At 42.4% G+C, this 23,289-nt stretch overlaps 2 protein-coding genes across 2 annotated transcripts; both read right to left on the bottom strand.

The window, feature by feature from the left end:
• Nucleotides 1-1,910: 1,910 nt before the first annotated feature.
• Nucleotides 1,911-8,997, bottom strand: LOC132592960 (vomeronasal type-2 receptor 26-like). The gene is made up of 5 exons (XM_060281259.2): nt 8,854-8,997; nt 7,281-8,129; nt 6,289-6,516; nt 3,496-3,622; nt 1,911-2,821 (listed from the first exon to the last, which is right to left on the bottom strand). The coding sequence occupies exons 1-5, from the start codon at nt 8,980-8,982 to the stop codon at nt 1,911-1,913; spliced, it is 2,244 nt and encodes a 747-aa protein (XP_060137242.2). The 5' UTR covers nt 8,983-8,997.
• Nucleotides 8,998-17,022: 8,025 nt separating this feature from the next.
• On the bottom strand, nt 17,023-23,289 carry LOC118095547 (vomeronasal type-2 receptor 26-like). Its single transcript, XM_035136797.3, has 5 exons — nt 23,146-23,289; nt 20,458-21,294; nt 19,738-19,965; nt 18,497-18,623; nt 17,023-17,933 (listed from the first exon to the last, which is right to left on the bottom strand). Exons 1-5 carry the CDS (start codon nt 23,272-23,274, stop codon nt 17,023-17,025), a joined length of 2,232 nt encoding a protein of 743 aa, XP_034992688.3. The 5' UTR covers nt 23,275-23,289.

The raw sequence follows: 23,289 nt of genomic DNA on the forward strand, positions 1-23,289 counted from the left end.
GGGCATCGCTCCACAGCGCGCATGTGTCCTGACGCCACGCATGTGTCCTGACGTCACAAAGCACGCCAGGACAAACTGCGCATGTCCACACATGCACACTCCAGGTTGGTGCTGCTGCTCTGCTGCTCTGCTCGGCTAGCACACTCTGAAGCAGAGCATTCCGCCTGGCAACCCGCTCTGTAGCGTGCTCTGCTTCTTCTTGCTTGGGTGGAGGAGGCGAGGGACGGGTCAGGGGCCGGGGGCGTTGGCCCCGTGCGCTGCCCCACCAGACTGGAGCTAGGGGCGGCCTGCCCCCTATGCCCCTTTCTTGCTATGTGCCTGCAACTCGAGCTCTTTTAACTGGATATGTTAGCAATTAAACTGCTAATTAAGCTGAGCTCTGTTACTGAGCTATATCCCCTCGTTGTAAGCTAGATGGTTACGCACTCCTTCATTGTTTATATTGTCAACTGCCCTGTGATTCTCAGATGAAGGGCAGTATAGAATAAAAAGAATAAGAATAGGAATAGGAACAAAAAAAGAATAATAGCATGCCAGGAAATCCTTCCCTCCTTCTGCTTTCATCAGATTCCCTCACACATGTGGTTCCTGTCTCTCCCCATAGAAGCCAAAGTATCTTTTTCACTGGGTCTCTTGATAATATTGAACTTCAGCTCCCATCATCTGTGGCCGTTGGCCCTCGCTGGCTGAGAATGAAAGTAGTTGTAGTTCAACAACTTCTGCAGACACAAGGTTGAAGAGGAGTGATCTATTCCATGTACACTACCTATTTTCATGTCATCTACCTCTCTTCATTTCATGACTCCAATCCTAACATAGAGGTGTGATGTCCAATGCCATCAGAGGCAGCCCAATGGGTGGTGGTTGGGATATCATATGGTCACTGCAGATGGTGGATTGAGATGTCACTAGGGATGAGTGAACAGGAGACACACAGATCTCATATACTAACCCCAGCAAGGAAGAACATTCTGCAGGAAGCGCTGAAATGAATGGGAAGTGTAAAATAATATGAAAATACTTGGTGTTATTCATTTTGACAGTCTTTTGCTGCTGTAGTGAGCACTCCAGTGGAAGCAGCATCTCTATGTACTTCAATCTGCAAATGGCTCAGTTTTGTCTGCTGAAAATAAATAAATAAATAATAATAATAATAATAATAATAATAATAATTTTTATTATTGTTATTTATACCCCACCCATCTGGCTGGGTTTTCCCAGCCACCCTGGGCAGCTTACAGCATACCTTAAAACATAAAACATCAAGCGTTAAATACCTCCTGATAGAGGGCTGCCATCAGATGTCTTTTAAAATAAATATTAAAGATTTTTTTGGTTTACAAAACTCGATGCCTTGTCTTTCTCCCTGGGTTCTACGGTATTTCTTACAAAGCAGTTACATTTGTTGTGAGACATTAGTGTTGAGCACAGTAGAAGGTTGGGGAAGAAGAGGGGGTGTAGAGAGGAGGGGTGGTGTGGTAAGGCTTATATTCCGTTTTTAACCTGAAATGGTTCTTTTTTTATTTTAAAATTCTTTTTATTCATTTTATGCGTGAATCGCCAAACCCAGAAGTAATCCTGATCTTTTTTTGAAGTTGGGTTTCTTATAGGAAAAAGGGCCAAATCTATTTTTATTAGGCATTGCATTCTATATCTTTCTAGCTGATGTTATTGTTTCCAGAGATTATTATTAATAAAATGGTCTCAACATAAATGTGGCGATTACTGTGTTGTACTATGAGCTAGGAAAACTGGGTTCAAATCCCCATTCAACTATGGGTCAGATACCATCTCTCAGTCTATTCCACCAGGAACTCATTGGATGGGATGCAAGAAGGGAAATAAAGACAAATTTAACATCTCCTTGCCAAAATATAAGGTCCCTGGCTAATGCCATCTCTTTCACCTTCTCAACAATGGTCATCCTTCTTCCTTACTAACCTCTCTTTACTGTTCATCTCAGGCCTAAGTATAATGATGAAGATTTTAGGGAGGAAGATGCAACCCAGTAAGCCAGCAGTAGAGGCCAAGATGGAGAAGATCTCCACAGCCACCATGTATTTCCCTTTGGTGCTCAGATAAGTGGGGACAAAGGACAGCCAAACACTGCAGAAGACCAGCATGCTGAAGGTAATCAACTTGGCTTCATTGAAAGTATCAGGCAACTTCCTGGCAAAGAAAGCCACAGAGAAGCTCACAATGGCCAAAAGACCCATGCAGCCGAGAATAAGGTGGAACATGATGTTGGAGCCTTCATTGCACTGCACTATGATTTGCCCATCCTGGGAGTGTAGGTCAAACTCTGGGAATGGGGGAGAGGATACCAGCCACCCAAGACAGATGCCAGCTTGAATGAGAGAGCAGAAGGTGATAAGGGATCCTGCCAGCCTCTTCCCAAGCCATTTCCTCAGGCTGTTTCCAGGCTTGGTCACCATGAATGCCAAAACCACAGTAAGGGTTTTGGCTAACACACAAGCAACAGCAATGGAGAAGATGATGCCAAAGACGGTTTGCCTCAAGACACAGGTCACCTTTGTAGGCCTGCCAATGAATAAGAACGAGCAGAGAAAGCAGAGAAGCAGAGAAGAGAGCAAGGTGCAGGTGATTCCCCAGTTGTTGGCTTTGACAATGGGAGTGTTCCAGTGCAGACCAAAGGTCCCCATCACAACAACAGTGACCAGAGAAAGCAGGAGAGCCAAGGAAGCCAGAGTGGCCCCCAAGGGCTCATCATAGGATAGGTAGCTTATTTGTTTTGGAATACATTGGTCCTGAAAGGCATTTGGGTGGTGATCATCTGGGCATTTCTCACACTGATCTGCATCTGAAAGTGAGAAGCATGCTTTTAGCATTTCTGGAAGCAAATTTTTTTATTATTATTGATACAGTCTATTATGGTGTACACGAAACATATTACTGAGCTGATGAACCAAAGGTGATCAACCAGTGTTCCCCCTTAATCATGTCCAGCTCTGAATCCAGCCCCATGTTTTTGCATTTCTAAGCTTGTCGTCCAAGTGTTTCTTTTTTACACTTTCTGCAATGGAACTTGGGAGTAGACGAAACAGCCAGGTAGCCTGTCATCAGGAAAATCTATATTTGACAAGACTGTTGACGGTTCCTAAGGCTTGAAACTGTGTGAATACAATAAAAGAGATAATTTACAATTTTAATAACAGAAGATGAAAATTTGTTGGCTGCAGTTTCAATGGTGAGAAAAGGAAATCTATGGCATGCAATTCTAACCATTTCTACCCAGATGTATGTTATGCTGATTTCAATGGTGCTTACTCCAATGCAGACGTAATTTCACAGAAGATATACCTGAATAGCTGTCCAAAGGGTTGGGGAAAGGAAAGGAAAATATGTATCAGTAAAATAAACACATGTGCTTGTGATCCATGACAGAAAATAAGCGGACATAATAAGACTGAAACATGAATGTCTGTGTTGGAGAGGAAGATGGGAATTCCAGTTGACTTGGGTTCCTTCACTTACCCTTCTGGACTGAAATCCTCCCTTTCGGGCACTGAACACAGTCATAGCAACACATTTGCTTTCCCTGCTGGGCAAACATACTCTGTCCAGGGTGGCAGCTCTCAACACAGGTGGAAATGGGCAGCATCTAATGGTAATGACAAGCAAGGGATTTTGAATGGAATAAGCTTGCTTCTTTACATGAATCTTATTGTCATCTATGTCTGCTATGTGCAGAAAGGTCACAGGATAGAAATTAGAGGATGGCTGTCAAGCATTTGCTCCCTGGGCAAGCATCAGAAGACAAAGATGCATTGTGCTGTCACCTAACCACTTGGCCAGCCCAGCACACATCTGAATGGCAAAGAGAAGCTCCTGCCAACCTTCTCCTTCTTGATAGATTGATTCCTCATAACCCAATGCTGATTCTCTCCTGGAGACGCTCTCTTTTAAAGTTTAAATAAGAATTAATTTTTACTTAGTGTACTATGGCAGCTTTTGACTGATCTTGGATTAGGAAAGATAAGGAAAATAAGATTAAGGGGATAAATCGTTGTAAGAATGTAGTATATAAAGGATAGAGAATGGAGAAATGAGGTTGGGACGCAGGTGGCGCTGTGGGTTAAACCACAGAGCCTAGAGCTTGCCGATCAGAAGGTCGGCGGTTCGAATCCCTGCGACGGGGTGAGCTCCCGTTGCTCGGTCCCAGCTCCTGCCAACCTAGCAGTTCGAAAGCACATCAAAGTGCAAGTAGATAAATAGGTACCGCTCCAGCAGAAAGGTAAACGGCGTTTCCGTGCGTTGCTCTGGTTGGCCAGAAGCGGCTTTCTCATGCTGGCCACATGACCTGGAAGCTGTACGCCGTGTCCCTTGGCCAATAATGCGATATGAGCGCTGTAACCCCAGAGTCGGTCTCGACTGGACCTAATGGTCAGGGGTCCCTTTACCTTTACTTTTACATTCAGTATAAGAATTAAATTATACAACGGGATTTGACAGGAAATCTATTTTCTTTTATGTTATAGCCTTTGTAAATTATCAAATAGAAACTAGTAGGAATACATTTTAAGTTTTTGTTCATAAGTATGTAAGGAAGGACAAAAACAGGTTATTCTTTTTAAAATTCTTTTTCTTTTTATTCTTCTTTGTGTAAATAGCTGGAATTTTCATTTATTCTAAGAGATGTATTATAGATGTAATGCTCTGCAAGACTATTAATAAAGCTAATAAAAATACTTAGTGTACTTTTACTTGCAGATTAAAATATACAATGCAGGCAGGTGTTACTTACATTGCTGATACATCTTATATAGATTTTTATCTAAGATAAATGTTGTTACAGACTGACAGCAGCACAACAGAACATTCTGCTGTATTGTGTTTTTAATATTCGGTTGGGAGCCGCCCAATGTCCCTGGGGATACCCAGCTACATGGGCGGGGTATAAATAAATAAATTATTATTATTATTATTATTATTATTATTATTATTGTTATTATTATTATTATTATTATTTCCTGCTGCTCTAACTGTTTGAACTGCTCATAATGTTGCAAGCCAAAAAATTGCTCATCTTCTGAGTTAAATAAAACTCAGAGAAAATAGGAGTTAGAAGTCCATTTTGTTTATTGCAAAGCAATAGGCTACAGTCGAATTATTTCGCAAAACTGCAACCCCGCCCATGGTGGGGCAGAGGAATTTATAACATTTCAGACAAAGGATTTCGATTTAACCAATCACATAAATCATTACCTCATTTTATATTCAATATTCATCATTACCTCATTTCATGTTTAATACGCATGCGCAATAAGCATCTCTAAGTAAACTTTGATTCTCACCGTGATCTGTTACATATTGTTAGTTTACATGCATGGGAACCTGTGTTACATGTGGATGTAACAACTTATGTTCTAGCTTATGAATTATATCTTTGTGTATTAGCTGACCTTCTGTTCTAGTAAAAGAACGGCATCTTGCTGAATCATCAGTTTCTTTAAAGCATCAGGTTACCATAACTTTTCTAATATAAGCATATTCTGAGATTCATAAGGATTTACATTGTCACCTTAATTGTGGCCCTTTGGGCCCCTGCTACAATAACTGCCATAACTGTACAAACCAACAGAACTATGCCCTTTTAAAATGTGGGATTTTTTTAACAGGGGCTATTGAGTTGTTGTTTTTATTATGATAATGTATTATGTGGTTTTATATGTTTATTTCAATCTATGAATCGCCCTGAGACCTCTTGGCATAGGGTGGTATATAAATTCAATCCACCCACCCACCCATTGCATCAGGCATATGAAAGCAAAGGGTTCTATAGCCTTCTGAGCATTAGCTGTTTCCTTAGACTTTTGGATGCTTTCATCCCAAACATTATGGCCAAGCCTGCACGGAGTTTGGCCTCACCATCAGCCTGATGGAGACCAACATCCTGGGACAGGATATCACTGGCACTCCATCCATCAACAATAGTGACCACACACTTCAGGAGGTAGGTGATTTTCTTTCTACCTGTACTCCACTTGTTGGGACACAGTCTCAAACAAAGATTGTTGCCAACAACACATTTTGGAGCACAACAGTCCCTTTTCAAGAGCTTTAAACACTTGCCAACTCCTCACCCAGAAATACTTCGTTCTTTAACTCTGAGCTCCAAATTTGAACAAAGTAAAAAAAATAGTATTTATTCAGTGAGTACCAGAGTTTGCCACCTCACACTTCTCCTTTGTAGCCATCTCTGTTTTCCTGAATCTCTTGATCTTCTCATAAAAGATGATGATGAAAACAAGAAATAGTCCCACCCACCTGCTTGAACTTGGGATTCCATGCAATGGCACTTCCATCCACTGTGAACTCTTTTCCTGGGGGTGCCTGAGGGTCCACCCTCCCCACTCGGACTCTCTGGAAAGACTCATTGGGAAATGTGACCAAGTTGAGGAGATCATAGCCACCTGCCTGCTGCCCCTTCTCATCAAAAGAGATTTCTTCCCCAGCACTGTTGTTGAAGTGGAGGTTCTTCAGGAAGGAGTGAAGCTAGATTGCAAGGGGAGGGGGAGAGACAGACCTTGTAGGCTAATGTGCTCTCTCTATTGCCAGTTTGACCTTTGGCTTTTTACTACCATTCACCGGTATGTTATAGGACACTGAAAGCTGCCTTACAGTGAGTGAAATCATTGCTCTATATAGCTCAGTCATTTCTATACTGGTTGTTATTGACTCTCTAGGGTTTCAGAGTCTTTCCCAGCATGATCTTGAGATGCTGGGGGTTGAACATGGGACCTTCTGAATGAACAGAAATGCTCTGCCATTGAGCTGTAAGCCTTTCCAGTTCCAATACAGTGGTACTTTGGGTTATGAACACTTTGGGTTACAAACGTGTCAGGTCACAAACTCCGCTAACCTGGAAGTGGTGCCTCAAGTTGTGAACTTTGCCCCAGGATGAGATCAGAAATTGTGCACTGGCATTGCGGCAGCAGTGGGGGGCCCCAATTAGTGAAAGCGTGCCTCAGGTCAAGAACGGTTTTGGGTTAAGCACGGACCTCCCGAACAAATTAAGTTCGTAACCCGAGGTACCACTGTATTAGGAGACATGGCTTTGTATGCTTCTGGACTTGGCATAGATTCTGGGAACTTCAAAAACCTTCCCCATTAACTGAGATATAGTTGCTCCCAATGTTAGAGCTAACCAGGGACAATTCCCAAGGCCTCTCCTCCATGCCAGGTCTCAGCTGTGCAACATATGAACTAGTAATAATAACACCTGTGCTTCTAACATTGAGGAGAGTAGTTGACAGTACCTGCCAGGGCTGAACTTTTTGCTGCATGCGTCTCTCACCCAGTACTTTCTGTTTGGCTCTTGATGAATACATGCTATGGAGAACATGTGCTACTGCATGGACGGCATTGTAGATGCTGTAGCTCTGGCTGGACATTTCCATTTCAAACACAGGTCCAGTGAGTTTCTCCAGCTTCTCCTCCCCAGTGCAGTGTTTCTGACTTGTCAGAAATATATTGTGATCTGGGAATGAACAGAGGAATGCACTGGCCCAGAACTCCTGGATGAAATAAAGATTTGGCTGCCATGGATTTATGGTCTGTAGAAAGTCCTGAAACCCTGGAACTGGATTTGAATGGAGTGTAAATGCCAAGGTGCCATTGAAGGATATCGGAGGGAATTTGTCTCCTATCAGCACTGCAGTGAAATCCCATTGAGCTGTTGTAATCCACACCCTCTCCAGAGGGTACTTAGAAAAAACCTCACAGGAGACTAAAACCAGTCTCAAAGCCTCCAGAGACCGACTGTCTCCATAGACAAGAATGACATTCATTTGCCTCCGTGTGAGAGCAAACAGAATTGGTCTCAATTTTTGTTGAAGTAGCTCATTAGGTAACCATTTTGTCACTAGTGGGATCACTAGTGTCCAAGAAATGCAAAGATTATTTTGGAAAAGCCTTGGTCTAAGAGTACGAAGGAAGGTTTCTCCACTGTCATCATCTGAAACAAGGAGGCCAATCCAGTTCCACCCAAACTTCCGGAGTAGCCACACAATGCCATCATATTGAGCTTCTTCACTGGGGACCATTTGGAAGATGGAAGGAAAGAGGCTTTGGTCACTCAGCACTGGATCCAAGGAGCCATAGCTGAGCTAAAGTGAAAGGCATCATATTTTTTAGAATCCGAAGACAATCTATTTCTTCAAAGAAAGAATACGTCTGTATTGTGGTGGTTAACCACCTGGTCTTACTTTGCAAAGTCTACACCCCTGGAATCATTAAGTCTCAAACTAGAAGAAGTTTCTAAATAGGAGGCTGGATGTGGAAGAATAAGAACTTTGGTTATTAGTATTATTGCTTCCTTCCCCCCCCCCCGAAATCTCAATGCTAATTCAGATGGCAGTGTAGAATACATATAGCTTTTGTTGTTGTTGTTGTTGTTGTTTAGCCATTTAGTCGTGTCCGACTCTTCGTGACCCCATGGACCCTAGCACACCAGGCATTCCTGTCTTCCACTGCCTCCCGCAGTATGGTCAAACTCATGTTGGTAGCTTCGAGAACACTGTCCAACCATCTCATCCCCTGTCGTCCCCTTCCCCTTCTTCCCTCAATCTTTCCCAACATAAGGGTCTTTTCCAAGGATTCTTCTCTTCTCATGAGGTGGCCAAAGTATTGGAGCCTCAGCTTCACGATTGGTCCTTCCAGTGACACATAGTTAGGAGGCTTTAACATAATCATGTACCCATACCAAGTCTAATGTAGGACATAAGTGTAGAAAACATAATGTAATGGGATTGAAAACTAACCTGGATGCTTTTTGGGGTTTTCCTGTGTATGTCTGCCCTTGTGGTTGTATCTATGTATCTCGACACATACCTGTGGAATCTTGTAGGTGTTTAATATATTGGCCATCTGAAGGCAGTTTTGGGAGGTGAGTCCTCCAACGACGGCAATTAATTTATCTTCCCCATTACAGTGGTAATTGGGGGCATTTTGTTGTCCCATGAAAAGAAGAGCAAGAGTGTTGAAACAAGTTCGGGAAGGATTAAAAGCATTCTCATAAAATGTTGATGCAAGTGTGATGTTAGATAAGAATTTGTCATTCTTGTTGATCTCTTGCATGGCAAAGATGAAGGCAAGAACATGCTGATAGTTTTTCGGTATCACCCTGCAATGAGACAAAGAATGATTGCAACATTGGAGGAAGAGAAACAACTGTCTTTCAGTTTTGGTTTGTGAATCTATGTACCTTGAATTTTGCAACCCATAGGACAGGAACATTTTATTACAACTAATGAAACTAGAGGAATCTCCTTATAGATTTTGATTACACTTAGGTAAATGGTGAATTGAAAGAGATTCATGTTTTCCTCTCTCTTAAACACAATCTCCATGCCTATCTCTTGTTCTTCTTCTTTGTCCACCTCCTTCCATTTCTGAACCATGAACTATTCATTGGAATATGTTCTCAATTCCACCTGTAGAACAACCATTTAGTATACCAGTGTGCTCCAACACACAAGGGCTTTTGAGCGGCCCTTGAATCACAGTGTAAGAGAGGGAGACAGTGTCAGCATTTGTGCCCGGGGGACAGGATGAGACTGCCCAGAGCTGGAGCAATGCCCTGTGCACATTCCTGGCTGTAAGGACAGACCAGTGGCAGAAAAATATGTGATTGTCCTCATTTGTGAAGAACAACACACACAAGTAATAAAGAGCCATACAGTAGGGCTAAACTGCTTTATTGTAGGCTATCCACAACATCAATCTCTGCTGTGCAGCTCAGATACTCAGAGTTGTGCATAGTTGCGTCCAGCACGTCTCGAGCCAGAAGCGAAAATAAAGAAGTAAAGAAGAACAGTAACATCACATGGGGAGAAAGGCAGATAACACACAGTCCTTTCTCATTGTAAAATTCCAGACACACAAATCATACCACCCTGTGCTGTAGAAGCTCGGTGGACAAAATCACAACAGACAGATGGGAGGGTAGGACTGGGATGGTCTCTCCTTCTCTCCTTCTCTCCCTGCTACATTTTGACTGCCAGTAGTGAGCTCCAGGGGGGACCCAGGTGGCGCTGTGGTTAAACCACTGAGCCTAGGGCTTGCTGATCAGAAGGTCGGCGGTTCGAATCCCTGTGACGGGGTGAGCTCCCGTTGCTTGGTCCCAGCTCCTGCCAACCTAGCAGTTCGAAAGCATGTCAAAATGCAAGTAGATAAATAGGAACCGCTACAGCGGGAAGGTAAACGGCGTTTCCATGTGCTGCTCTGGTTCTCCAGAAGCGGCTTTGTCATGCTGGCCACATGACCTGGAAGCTATACGCCGGCTCCCTCGGCCAATAATGCGAGATGAGCGCGCAACCCCAGATTCGGTCACGACTGGACCTAATGGTCAGGGGTCCCTTTACCTTTACCTTTAGTGAGCTCCAGGAACAGACAGAGAAACTGCATATGAGCAATATCTGCTGTATTTCTCCCTCGCTGCTTTCTGCACACTTAAGTCTTCTAAACTGCTGATTTCATGCCACTCCAAGCCATTAGCAAGTGACAGAACGGTTGGTACGCTTATTTCAATTATGACAAGTGTAAAGTACATAAAAGCTTTACCAACCATATAATAAGAAATGTGCTGTTTAAGGTACGGGCAAAATACAAACCCCTGCTAGAACATAAAACACCACTTTGGATATCTCCTTTAGAGGCCAAGGTGGTTAAAAAGAAAAATATGAAAGGAGATTGGCTGCCATATAACTCATTACTAACAGAGGATGGTAACCAAGTAAGACTAAAGAATTATGAAGAAGTAAAGGATCAACTATTAGGGTGGCTAGAGTATTCCCAACTCTTTGCGACGTCCAGTATATTTCCGAGCACAATTCAAAGTTATTGGTGCTGACCTTTAAAGCCCTAAACTGCGTCGGTCCAGTATATCTGAAGGAGCATCTCCACCCCCATCATTCTACCAGGACACTGAGGTCCAGTGCCGAGGGCCTTGTGGTGGTTCCCTCTCTGCGAGAAGCCAAGTTTCAGGGAACCAGGCAGAGGGCCTTCACAGTAGTGGCGCCTGCCCTCCCACCAGATGTGAAAGAGAACAACTACCAGACTTTTAGAAGACATCTGAAGGCAGCCCTGTTTAGGGAAGCTTTTAATGTTTGATGGATTACTGTATTTTAATATTTTGTTGGATGCTGCCCAGAGTGGCTGGGGAAGCCCAGCCAGATGGACGGGGTATTTATTAATAAATAAATAAATAAATAAATAAATAAATAAATAAATATAATAATAATAATATATTCAAAAATAGGATATGTTCAAGAGTATCTATAAAAAAAAATAACAGTGATATATCATATATGGCACCGTTTGAATGACACTTGTGAATATAAAACATGAGAAATAAGGAAAAAAGGTACGATATGTTGTAAGAAAGTATTAGAAAATATATTAAGAGTAAGGTAATATTTATAAATACATTCACTATTATAAATGTCAATTACATCGGGAAATGTTGGGAAGTGCATGGTGGAATGACAGAAGCTAATCTGAGTGGTGGGACATAAGTCTGAATGTATCCTAGAAGGCTTAAAGGAGAAGCTGATGCAGTTTTTTATTTCATCAAGTCAAGAAGGATTAGTGGGCCCAGTAGATAGTTTCCCAATAAATAAATAACTACTTACTGAGCATCTAACGAAGAGGCTTGTGGTTCCTCTGTTAATTTCTGCATTCTGAAGTTCGCTTGTGTGATGGATACAAATACACCAATGATCATGTCTGCCGGAGGACCATATGAATTGATTTGAATTGTTTGTCTCAATGTGCATGAGGAGGTGTTCAAACTCTTGCTAGAAGAACAATGCAGCAGCAACAGCAGGAAAAGCAGGTGGAGCGCTAACCATTCTTGTGCTGAACTGCATCTGGAAGCCATCATGTTTGCCTGTAGTCACAATTTCAGTCTTGGCTGCAGTTACAGGGAAACTTGGCTGCATGGAGCTATGTGCCTGCATCATATCCACCGCCCTAACTGGATTCATGTAAGTTGACAGGACAGGCGCCTATATAGATTACAACACAGGATCATCACATTTGGAAAGGGCTGTTTCTGTCACTGTTATTGTGCCTGGCATCTGACTTCCCATGGGATATTTAGAAGTAGTTATGCTGATCAATAATTATAAAAATTACAGGGTGGGTGAACTGTTTGGCTAAAGTCCTCAAGTCTCAGAATAAGCAAAGTACTATTTCAGTGTCATCCCACTATAGCCCAAGATCTGCTCCCTTGTGAAGCAGTGCCTTGGACTGTTGGTCTAACATTCTGAATTGATATAATGTGAAACTTGGCCAGAGTATAAAAAGAGGATTGTGGATGTACATATCATTTCCTTTGAGTCAAACCATTAGCCCTTCTATCTAACTACAGTCTACTCTGAATAGCAAAAATTCTCTCCTGCCCTTCAAAGTGTTTTTCTCTCATTCAACTGGGCAGGGGCGAATTGTGCCGCTTGGCTGCCTGGGAAGGCACCCCTGCGGCATCGCTCCACAGCACGCATGTGTCCTGACGTCACACATGTCATACATGAGTCCTGACGTCACGCATGTGTCCTGATGTCACGAAGCACAACACGCACACCAGGACGAACTGCGCATGTCCGCACATGCACAGTCCGGGGTGGTGCTGCTGCTCTGCTCGGCTAGCACACTCTGAAGCAGAGCATTCCACCCGACAACCCGCTCTGTAGTGCACTCTGCTTCTTCCTGCTTGGGTGGAGGAGGCGAGGGATGGGCCAGGGGCCGAGTGCTCTGACTCTGTGCGCTGACCCCATGCTGCTCCGCCAGACTGGAGCTCCTACCAAAACAAGGAGAAGACTCTGAAGAGATGGCAAATTACCGTCCTATATCATTACTAAACTGTGACTACAAAATCTTCACAAATATTCTGGCTAATAGGCTGAAAGAAGCCATAAAAGACATCATCCATCTGTACCAAGCAGGATTTCTCCCAGGGAAATAGATTTCTAATAACACAAGGAACATCATAGACATTATAGAATATTTAGAAGTGAATAATGATAAAAAGCTGTGCTTCTACTTATTGACGCCGAAAAGGCATTTGACAATGTCTCCTGGAAGTATATGAAAAAACAGTGGGAAATGATGGAGTTGGGAACATAGTTAAGGAGAGGAGTTGAGGCCATATACGATCGGCAAACAGCAAGGCTCCTAATAAATGGTAACTTAACAGATAAAATTACAATAAATAAAGGGACCAGACAGGGGTACCCCCTCTCCCCGTTATTATTTATCATGGCATTAGAACCGCTTCTCCAACATATCAGGAATGAGGAAAGAATAGAAGGAATCAAATTGGGGAAAAACAAATACAAAGTCAAAGCATTCACGGATTACTTAATCGTTACAACGCAAGATCCAGAGTACGGTATACCAGCAGCCTTAGACTCAATTAAAGAATTTGGAAGTTCGATGGGTTTAAAAATAAATTATCAAAAGACGAAAATATTGACGAAAAATTTAAATAGAGAGGAAAAGGAAAAACTTCAAGATAGAACAAAATTGGAAATAAAAAAGAAAGTAAAATATTTAGGAATTTGGATTTCAAGCAATAATCTAAATCTGTTCGAAGATAATTATAATAAGGCATGGAAAGAAATTAGGAAGAACATGGAAACTTGGAATAAACTGCATCTGTCACTATGGGGTCGTATCTCGGTGGTAAAAATGAATATACCCAGAGTCTTTTCTACTAGGAATGGTAGAGGAAGACAAAATTAAACAAGATGAAAAGGTTTTCCTCTATGCAACGGTAGTGGCAAGAATATTAATTGCCAAATATTGGGAAGAACAAGAAATTCCCAGCATTAGGGAATGGCAAGAAAAGGTGATTAGTTACATAGAATTGGCCAAATTAACAAATTCTGTCAGAGGGGGTAGTATTCAAAGGTCAAATATAATTGGGGGAAATTCAGAGATTATTTGAAAAGACTTGGATTTACGTCAAATATTCTGTAGAGATCCCAAGATGAAAGTTAAAAGAAAGCAGTGCAAAAAGAAGTAAATTCATCAGCCTGGGAGGATGATGAGTGGAAGTCGATCTGAAAAAGAATCTATCTAAAATTAATAGAAGCCATTAATATTAAGACAGGTTTATTTGATTTAAATATATGATTTTGATATTTGTTAGTAGATTTCTGCAAAAAGAGGTATGTATGATTTGTTCGTTTTGCATACATATTTTATTGTTTATATTTTATTGTCTGCGTGCATTTTATTTGTATGATTTTGTTTGAAATTTCAATAAAGATTAAATTAAAATTAATTTTTTTAAAAAGAAGAATAAAAAGCCCGCTCCCTTCCTGAGTCTGAGCTTCCTTCCTGGGCCTCTGGGTGGCTGCAGGGCTCTTCAGCATCCCTGAGCCCCTGCTCTCCCTGGCTACTCTCTGCCATTTCTTCCACTTCCTCTGTTTCTGGGCGGTTGTGGGGCTCTTCAGTATCCCTGAGCCCCTGTTCTGCCTCTTCTGTCCATTGCTCCTCTGAATCAGCCTGACAATAATTATAAAAATTACAGGGAGTGGGATCTGTTTTGCTAAAGTCCTCAAGTCTCAAAACAAGCAAAGTGCTATTTCAAGGCCATCCCACTATAGCCCAAGATCTGCTCCCTTGTGAAGCAGTGCCTTGGACAGTTGGTCTAACATTCTGAATTGATACACAGTGGAACCTCAGTTTATGAACACCTTGGTTTACGAATTTTCGGTTTACGAACACCGCAGACCCATCTGGAACGGATTAATTCACTTTCCATTACTTTCAATGGGAAAGTTCGCTTCAATTTATGAACAGACTTCCGGAACCAATTACACCCATGCTTCGGATTAAGTACGCTTCAGGTTGAGTACTCTGCGGACCCGTCTGGAACAGATTAATCCACTTTCCATTACTTTCAATGGGAAAGTTCGCTTCAGTTTATGAACGTTTCAGTTTAAGTACTCCGCGGACCGTCTGGAACAGATTAATCCACTTTCCATTACTTTCAATGGGAAAGTTCGCTTCAGTTTATGAACGCTTCAGTTTATGAACAGATTTGCGGAACCAATTGTGTTCATAAACCGAGGTACCACTGTAATGTGAAACTTGGCCAGAGTATAGAAAGAGGATTGTGGATGTACATATCCCTTCCTTTGATTCAAACCATTAGCCCTTTATCTAACTACAGTCTACCCCAAGTAGCAAAAATTCTCTCCTGCCCTTCAAAGTGCTTTTCTCTCATTCAGCTGTGGCTCTTTTAACTGGAGATGTTAGCAATTAGACTGTGTCCTTATGCATGGAAAGCTGAGCTCTGTTACTGAGCTATATCCACTCATTGTAAGCCAGATGGTTACACACTCCTTCATTGTTTATATTGTCAAGTGCCCAGTGATTCTCAGATGAAGGGCAGTATAGATTAATAAGAATTAGAATAAGAATTGGAAAAAGAATAAGAATAAGAATAATAGCATTCCAGGCAATCCTTCCCTCCTTCTGCTTTCATCCGATTCCCTCACACATGTGGTTCCTGTCTCTCCCCATAGAAGCCAAATCATCTTTTTCACTGGGTCTCTTGATAATATTTGACTTCGGCTCCCATCATCTCTTGCCATTGCCCATGCTTGCTGAGAATGAAAGTAGTTGTAGTTCAACAACCTCTGGAGACACAAGGTTGAAGAAGAGTGATCTGTTCCATGTACACTACCTATTTTTCTGTCATCTACCTCTTTTCATTTCATGACTCCAATCCTAACATACAGGTGTGATGTTCAATGCCATCAGAGGCATCCCAATGGGTGGTGGTTGGGATATCATATGGTCACTGCAGATGGTGGATTGAGATGTCACTGGGAATGAGTGAACAGGAGACACACAGATCTCATATGCTAACCCCAGTCAACAAGAACATTCTGCAGTAAGCCCTGAAATGAATGGGAAGTGTAAAATAATATGAAAATACTTGGTGTTATTCATTTTGACAGTCGTTTGTTGCTGTAGTGAGCACTCCAGTGGAAGCAGCGTCTCTATGTACTTGAATGTGCAAATGGCTTACTTTTCACTGCTGAAAATAATAATAATAATAATAATAATAATAATAATAATAATAATAATAATTTTATTATTTATACCCCACCCATCTGACTGGGTTCCCCCAGCCACTCTGGGTCAGCTTACAGCATACCTTAAAACAGGCATCCGCAAACTGCAGCCCTCCAGATGTTTTGGCCTACAACTCCTATGCTCCCTAGCTAATAGGACCAGTGGTAGGGGAAGATGGGAATTGTAGTCCAAAACATCTGGAGGGCCGAAGTTTGGGGATGTCTGCCTTAAAACATAAAGCATCAAGTGTTAAATACCTCCTAATATAGAGCTGCCTTCAGATGTTTTTTAAAATAAATATTAAAGATTTTATTTGTTTACAAAACTACATGGCTTGCCTTTCTCCCCGGGTTGTACACTCTTTATCACAATGCAACTACATTTGTTGTGAGACATTAGTGTTGAGCACAGTATAAGGTTGAGGAGGAAGAGGGATGTAGAGAGGAGGGGTGGGGTGGTAAGGCTTATATTATTATATTCCGTTCTTAACCTGAAACCATTCTTTTTTTTAAAAAAATACTTTTTATTCATTTTATGCGCAAATTGCCAAACCTGGAAGTAACCCGTTCCGGCATATCACCATCTTTTCATGATTTGTTTGAAGTTGGGTTTCTAATAGGAAAAGGGGTCAAATCTATTTTTATTAGGCATTGATTCTATATCTTTCTAGCTGATGTTATTGTTTTCAGAGATTATTATTAACAAAATGGTCTCAACATAAAGTGTGGCGATTAGTGTGTTGTACTACGAGCTAGGAAAACTGGGTTCCAGTCCCCATTCAACTACGGGTCAGATACCATCTCTCAGTCTCTTCCACCATGAACTCATTGGATGGGATGCAAGAAGGGAAATAAAAACAAATTTAACATCTCCTTGCCAAAACATAAGGTCCCTGGCTCTTTCACCTTCTCAACTATGGCTATCCTTCTTCCTTACTAACCTCTCTTTACTGTTCATCTCAGGCCTAAGTATAATGATGTAGATTTTGGGGAGGAAGATGCAACCCAGTAAGCCAGCAGTAGAAGCCAAGATGGAGAAAATCTCCACAGCCACCATGTATTTCCCTTTGGTGCTCAGATAAGTGGGGACAAAGGACAGCCAAACACTGCAGAAGACCAGCATGCTGAAGGTAATCAACTTGGCTTCATTGAAAGTATCAGGCAACTTCCTGGCAAAGAAAGCCACAGAGAAGCTCACAATGGCCAAAAGACCCATGTAGCCGAGAATAAGGTGGAACATGACGTCTGAGCCTTCATTGCACTGCACTATGATTTGCCCATCCTGGGAGTGCAGGTCAAACTCTGGGAATGGGGGAGAGGATGCCAGCCACCCAACACAGATGCCAGCTTGAATGAGAGAGCAGAAGGTGATAAGGGATCCTGCCAGCCTCTTCCCAAGCCATTTCCTCAGGCTGTTTCCAGGCTTGGTCACCATGAATGCCAAAACCACAGTGAGGGTTTTGGCTAACACACAAGCAACAGCAATGGAGAAGACGAGGCCAAAGACGGTTTGCCTCAAGACACAGGTCACCTTTGTAGGCCTGCCAATGAATAAGAAGGAGCAGAGAAAGCAGAGAAGCAGCGAAGAGAGCAAGGTGCAGGTGATTCCCCAGTTGTTGGCTTTGACAATGGGAGTGTTCCAGTGCAGACCGAAGGTCCCCATCACAACAAGTGTGACCAGAGAAAGCAGGAGAGCCAAGGAAGCCAGAATTGCCCCCAAGGGCTCCTCATAGGATAGGTAGCTTATTTCTTTTGGAATACATTGGTCCTGAAAGGCATTTGGGTAGTGATCATCTGGGCATTTCTCACACTGATCTGCATCTGAAAGTGAGAAGCATGCATTTAGCATTTCTGGAAGTGATACTTATTAATATTATTGGTACTGTCTATTATGCTGTACATACAACATATTACTGAGCTGATTAACCAAAGCCTATTTTTTCAAATAAGTGATGGTTGCTCTCTGAGCATCTCAGCTGTACTAATTAATCCATTCATATTTATTTGTCATGGTTGCAGTATACTGATTGATTTCAGTCTTTTCCCATTAAACATGTCTAGCTCTACTAGTAAATAAGTGAAGATGAAAATCTGTTGGCTGCAGGTTGAATGCTGACAAAAGGGAATCTATGGAGTGTAATTATTTCTTCCCAGATGTATGTTATCCTGATTTCAATGGTGGTTACTCCCATGTGGATGTAATTTCATACAATATACTCTTAAAAGGGGAGGAGAGAGGAAAGGACAATATGTATCAGTAAAATATAAACGCATGTGCTTGGGATCTATGACAGAAAATAAGCAGACATAATAAGACAAAGACATGAATGTCTGTGTTGGAGAGGAAGATGGGAATTCCAGTTGACTTGGGTTCCTTCACTTACCCTTCTGGACTGAAATCCTCCCTTTAGGGCACTGAACACAGTCATAGCAACAGATTTGCTTTCCCTGCTGGGCAAACATACTCTGTCCAGGGTGGCAGCTCTCAACACAGGTGGAAATGGGCAGCATCTAATGGTAATGACATGCAAGAGATTTTGCATGGAATAATTCTTATTGTCATCTATTTCTGCTTTGCGGCAGAAAGGTCACAGGACTGAAATTAGAGGATGGCTGTCAAGCATTTGCTCCCTGGGCAAGCATCAGAAGACAAAGATGCTTTGTGCTGTCACCTAACCATTTGGCCAGCCCAGCAGATGCCTGAATGGCAAAGAGAAGCTCGTGCCAACCTTCTCCTTCTTGATAGATTGATTCCACATAACCCAATGCTGATTCCCTCCTGGAGTAAGAGGAGAGCTGAAATAAGGAGCCAGCAGCAGATGCTTCTTCTCCTTCTTAGGTGTGCAGGGTTTGTTTGTAGGGGTTTTGTATTTTCATTATGTATTATGTATGGATTCATTATGTATTCTGTGGTTTTATATGTGAATTTTGTTCTGTGAAGTGCCCTGAGACCTCCAGTTACATGGCAGTATATAAACTCATTCATTCATTCAATCCATCCATCCATCCATAAAAGATGATGATGATGGATAATGATCAAAGCAAAACACAAGAGATCTAGGTATATTCAATCAATCAATCAATCAATCAATCAATCAATCGCCTCAGGCATATGACAGCACATATAGCCTTCCATAGCTTTCTGAGCATCAGCACTTTCCTGAGCATTTTGGATGCTTTCATCCCACACATTATGGCCAAGCCTGCATGGAGTTTGACCCCACCATAAGCCTGATGGTACAGGTTATCGCCAGCCACTCCGTCCATCAACGTTAGTGACCACACACTGGTAGGTAATGGTAGGTAATTTTCTTTTTGCCTGGGCTCCGCATGGCGGAGATGATTGCCAACAACGCATTTTGGAGCACAACAGCCCCTTTTCAAGAGCTTTAAACACTTGCAGATTCTTTACTCATAAATAACTTGTTCTTAACCATGAACTCCAAATTAGCTCCAAACTAGCTCTGGATAAACAAATTTGAACAAAGAAACAAAGATAGTATTTCATCAGTGAGTACCAGCGCTTGCCTCCTCACCCTTCTCGTTTGACGCCACTTCTGCTTTCCTGGATCCCTTGATGTTCTCATAAAAGATTATGATGAAAACAAGAAATTGTCCCACCCACCTGCTTGAACTTGGGATTCCATGCAATGGCACTTCCATCCACTGTGAACTCTTTTCCTGGGGGTGCCTGAGGGTCCACCCTCCCCACTCGGACTCTCTGGAAAGACTCATTGGGAAATGTGACCAAGTTGAGGAGATCATAGCCACCTGCCTGCTGCCCCTTCTCATCAAAAGAGATTTCTTCCCCAGCACTGTTGTTGAAGTGGATGTTCTTCAGGAAGGAGTGGAGCTAGATTGCAGGAGAAAACAACGACACAATCCTTGGAGGCTAATATGTTCATTCTCTTCCATTTGCAAAGTGTACCTTTGGATTCTTACTACAATTTATCATATATACTGGGTACTTCAAAAAACAAACAAACCCATTAACATGTGAAACTGTCATGTGCTGAGACAAACCATTGGTCTCTGTAACCCAGAACTGTCTACTTTGAATTGCCATAGTGCTACATGGCATACATCCGAGGTTTCAACCCATTTTTGATACCAGAGGACACCCCTGCCTCTTGCGCAGCCCAAGTTGGAGAATCCTGGGATGGATTAATTTCAAGAGTTTGAATGTGCAGCTTGCAAAACATAAGAGATAAATTCCCACCCAATGATAGAGCTCACCAGGGAAAATCCCCAAGGCCTCTCCTCCATGCCAGGGCTTGGTTGTGAAACATACAAATCAGTAATAATAATCTTTGCTTCTAACATTGAGGAGAGTAATTGACAGTACCTGCCAGGGCTGCGTCCGTCTCTCACCCAGTACTATCTGTTTGGTTCTTGATGAATATATTCTATGGAGAGCATGTGCTACTGCATGGACAGCATTGTAGATGGTGTAGCTCTGGCTGGATATTTCCATTTCAAACACAGGTCCAGTGAGTTTCTCCAGCTTCTCCTCCCCAGTGCAGTGTTTCTGAGTTGTCAGAATTAGATTGTGATCTGGGAACGAACAGAGGAATGCACTGGCCCAGAACTGCTGGATGAAATAAAGATTTGGCTGCCATGGATTTATGGTCTGTAGAAAGTCCTGAAATCCTGGAACTGGATTTGAGTGGAGTGTAAATGTCAAGGTGCCATTGAAGGATATTGATGGGAATTTGTCTTCTACCAGCACTGCAGTGCAATCCCATTGAGCTGTTGTAATCCACACCCTCTCCAAAGGGTACATTAAGTATACCTCATAGGAGACTAAAACCAGTCTCAAAGCCTCTAGAGACTGACTGTCTCCGTAGACAAGAATCACATTCATTTGCCTCTGTGTGAGAGCAAACATAATTGGTCTCAATTTATGTTGAAGTAGCTCATTAGGTAACCATTTTGTCACTAGTGGGATCACCAGGGTCCAGGAAATGCAAAGATTATTCTGGAAAAGCCTTGGTCTGAGAGTACGAAGGAAGGTTTCTCCACTGTCATCATCTGAAACAAGGAGGCCAATCCAGTTCCACCCAAACCTCTGGAGTAGCCACACAATGCCATCATACTGAGCTTCTTCACTGGGGACCATTTGGAAGAAGGAAGGGAAGAGCCTTTGGTCACTCAGCACTGGATCCAAGGAGCCATAGCTGAGCTAAAGTGAAAGGCACCATATTTTTAAGAATCTGAAGACCATTTATTTGTTCCTAGAAAGAATACTTCTGTATTGTGGTGGTTAACCACCTGCTCTTACTTTTAAAAGTCTACACCCCTTGCATTATTAAGTCTCAAACTAGGAGAAGTTTCTAAATAGGAGACTGGATGCTCCCATGATTACATGCTTTGTGGCATTGTCAGGTTTGGAAGAATCAGAACTTTGGTTATTAGTATTATGGCTTCCTTTGCCAACCCCCCCCCCCAAAAAAAAATCCCAATGCTAATTGAGTTGGCAGTGTAGGCAACACATTGCTAGGAGGCTTTAATATAGTCTCGTACCCATACCAAGTCTAATGTAGACACAAGTGTAGAAAGCATAACGTAATGGGATTGAAAGCTAAGATGGATGCTCTTTTGGGGTTTTCCTGTTTATGTCTGCCTTTGTGGCTGTATCTATGTGTCAGGAGCATGGCAGAGTCAAGTAAGGAAGAGGAGCTCGACAAAGGAGAGGGATGAGAGATAGAGTCTGACTCTGAATTTGACAGTCTGCTGGAGGAAGCAGGCCCAGCCCCCCCTTCTCCAACAAGAGTTCACTGAGATAGAGCAGGCACAGACAGTTCACAAGAAGGGGGAGTGGAAGATAGTGGGGTGGGGTGGGGGGTTTGCTAGGCAACCAACATCAGATAGACAGAGGACTGACAGGACTGTGCCTAAAATATGTGAAAAGACTTCAATCTCTTTCAGAGGAGAGTTTCCCTGCTATGTCTTACACAGAAAGGGAACATACCAAATGCTGGAAGGCTGGCATCCAACTCCTCTTGTCCCAATATCAATTACAAGATCTTCAGGCGACCATGAAGATGGACAAGAGGCACTTAAGAGACTGTCTCTTTAGGTCCGATGCAGAATGGGATCAAACCATGATTGCTTCTACCAAGAGCTCACCATGGTTCCCACTTATCAAAATGGAGCATGCCCGAGCCAGATACCTGACAAAGCTTCCACTTGCCGTTCTAAGAGCTACACCAGGGCTCCCCAAACTAAGGCCTGGGGGCCGGATGCGGCCCAATCGCCTTCTAAATCCAGCCCATGGACAGTCCGGGAATCACCATGTTTTTACATGAGTAGAATGTGTCCTTTTATTTAAAATGCACCTCTGGTTTATTCATGGGGCATAGGAATTCGTTCATATTTCCCCCCCCAAAATATAGTCCGCCCCCCACAAGGTCTTCTGAGGGACAGTGGACCGGCCCACCACTGAAAAAGTTTGCTGACCCCTGAGCTACAGCGACAACTTTGTTGCTTACAAAGTAGCACTCTAAGCACTGGCAGCTAAGAAGATCAGGAGGAAGGAACTAGACAAGATTGTGGTCAACTGCAAAGGGGATTCGGATATTTAATTTGGCACATCTAACCTAAGAATCTTCTGCTATTCGATTCTATTTAATGCAACAAATAATTTTAGTAGCCGTGACCATGGTTTTATTGGATGTCTGTGCCCGATGATTTTTATGGTTATTGTTGTTTTTTGTTTTTGTTTCAGTTCTTTTTCTGAATGATGCCATGGCCTATGGCTAGTGCAATAAAAGTTTAATTGGATTAGATTGGACTGACAGACCTTTTTTTTTTTGAAAGCATAGATCCCTACTCCCCATATCCTGAAGAGCTGAAAAGGTCAGATTGGAATGGAAGTGCAAAAGGGGAAAGGCTTTTACTTCATGCTTTTCCTGTTGTGATTAACTGAATAAATAAATGCAACCATAAAAACTGTCAATGACTCGTTAATTCTTATTGGGGCTTGGAAGGCTTCCTGGAAATCATTACACTATGTATCTATCTACACACATACCTGTGGAATCTTGTAGGTGTTTAATATATTGGACATCTGAATGGAGTTTTGGGAGGTGAGCCCTCCAACGACGGCAATTAATTTATCTTCCCCATTACAGCAGAAATTGGGGGGATTTTGTTGTCCCATGAAAAGAAGAGCAAG

Source organism: Zootoca vivipara, chromosome 12 (genome assembly GCF_965207765.1).
Source record: "Zootoca vivipara chromosome 12, rZooViv2.hap1.1, whole genome shotgun sequence".
NCBI lineage: Eukaryota > Metazoa > Chordata > Lepidosauria > Squamata > Lacertidae > Zootoca > Zootoca vivipara.

Coding starts and splice junctions, on each gene's coding strand:
- LOC118095547 (XM_035136797.3), bottom strand. CDS start 23,274: ATGGGACAACAAAATCCCCCCAATTTCTGCTGTAATGGGGAAGATAAA. Junction 21,295..23,145: donor ACACCTACAAGATTCCACAG/GTATGTGTGTAG, acceptor CTTTCACTTTAG/CTCAGCTATGGCTCCTTGGA. Junction 17,934..18,496: donor GAGGATTTCAGTCCAGAAGG/GTAAGTGAAGGA, acceptor TCTCACTTTCAG/ATGCAGATCAGTGTGAGAAA.
- LOC132592960 (XM_060281259.2), bottom strand. CDS start 8,982: ATGGGACAACAAAATGCCCCCAATTACCACTGTAATGGGGAAGATAAA. Junction 8,130..8,853: donor ACACCTACAAGATTCCACAG/GTATGTGTCGAG, acceptor CTTTCACTTTAG/CTCAGCTATGGCTCCTTGGA. Junction 3,623..6,288: donor GGAATCCCAAGTTCAAGCAG/GTGGGTGGGACT, acceptor CATTACCATTAG/ATGCTGCCCATTTCCACCTG.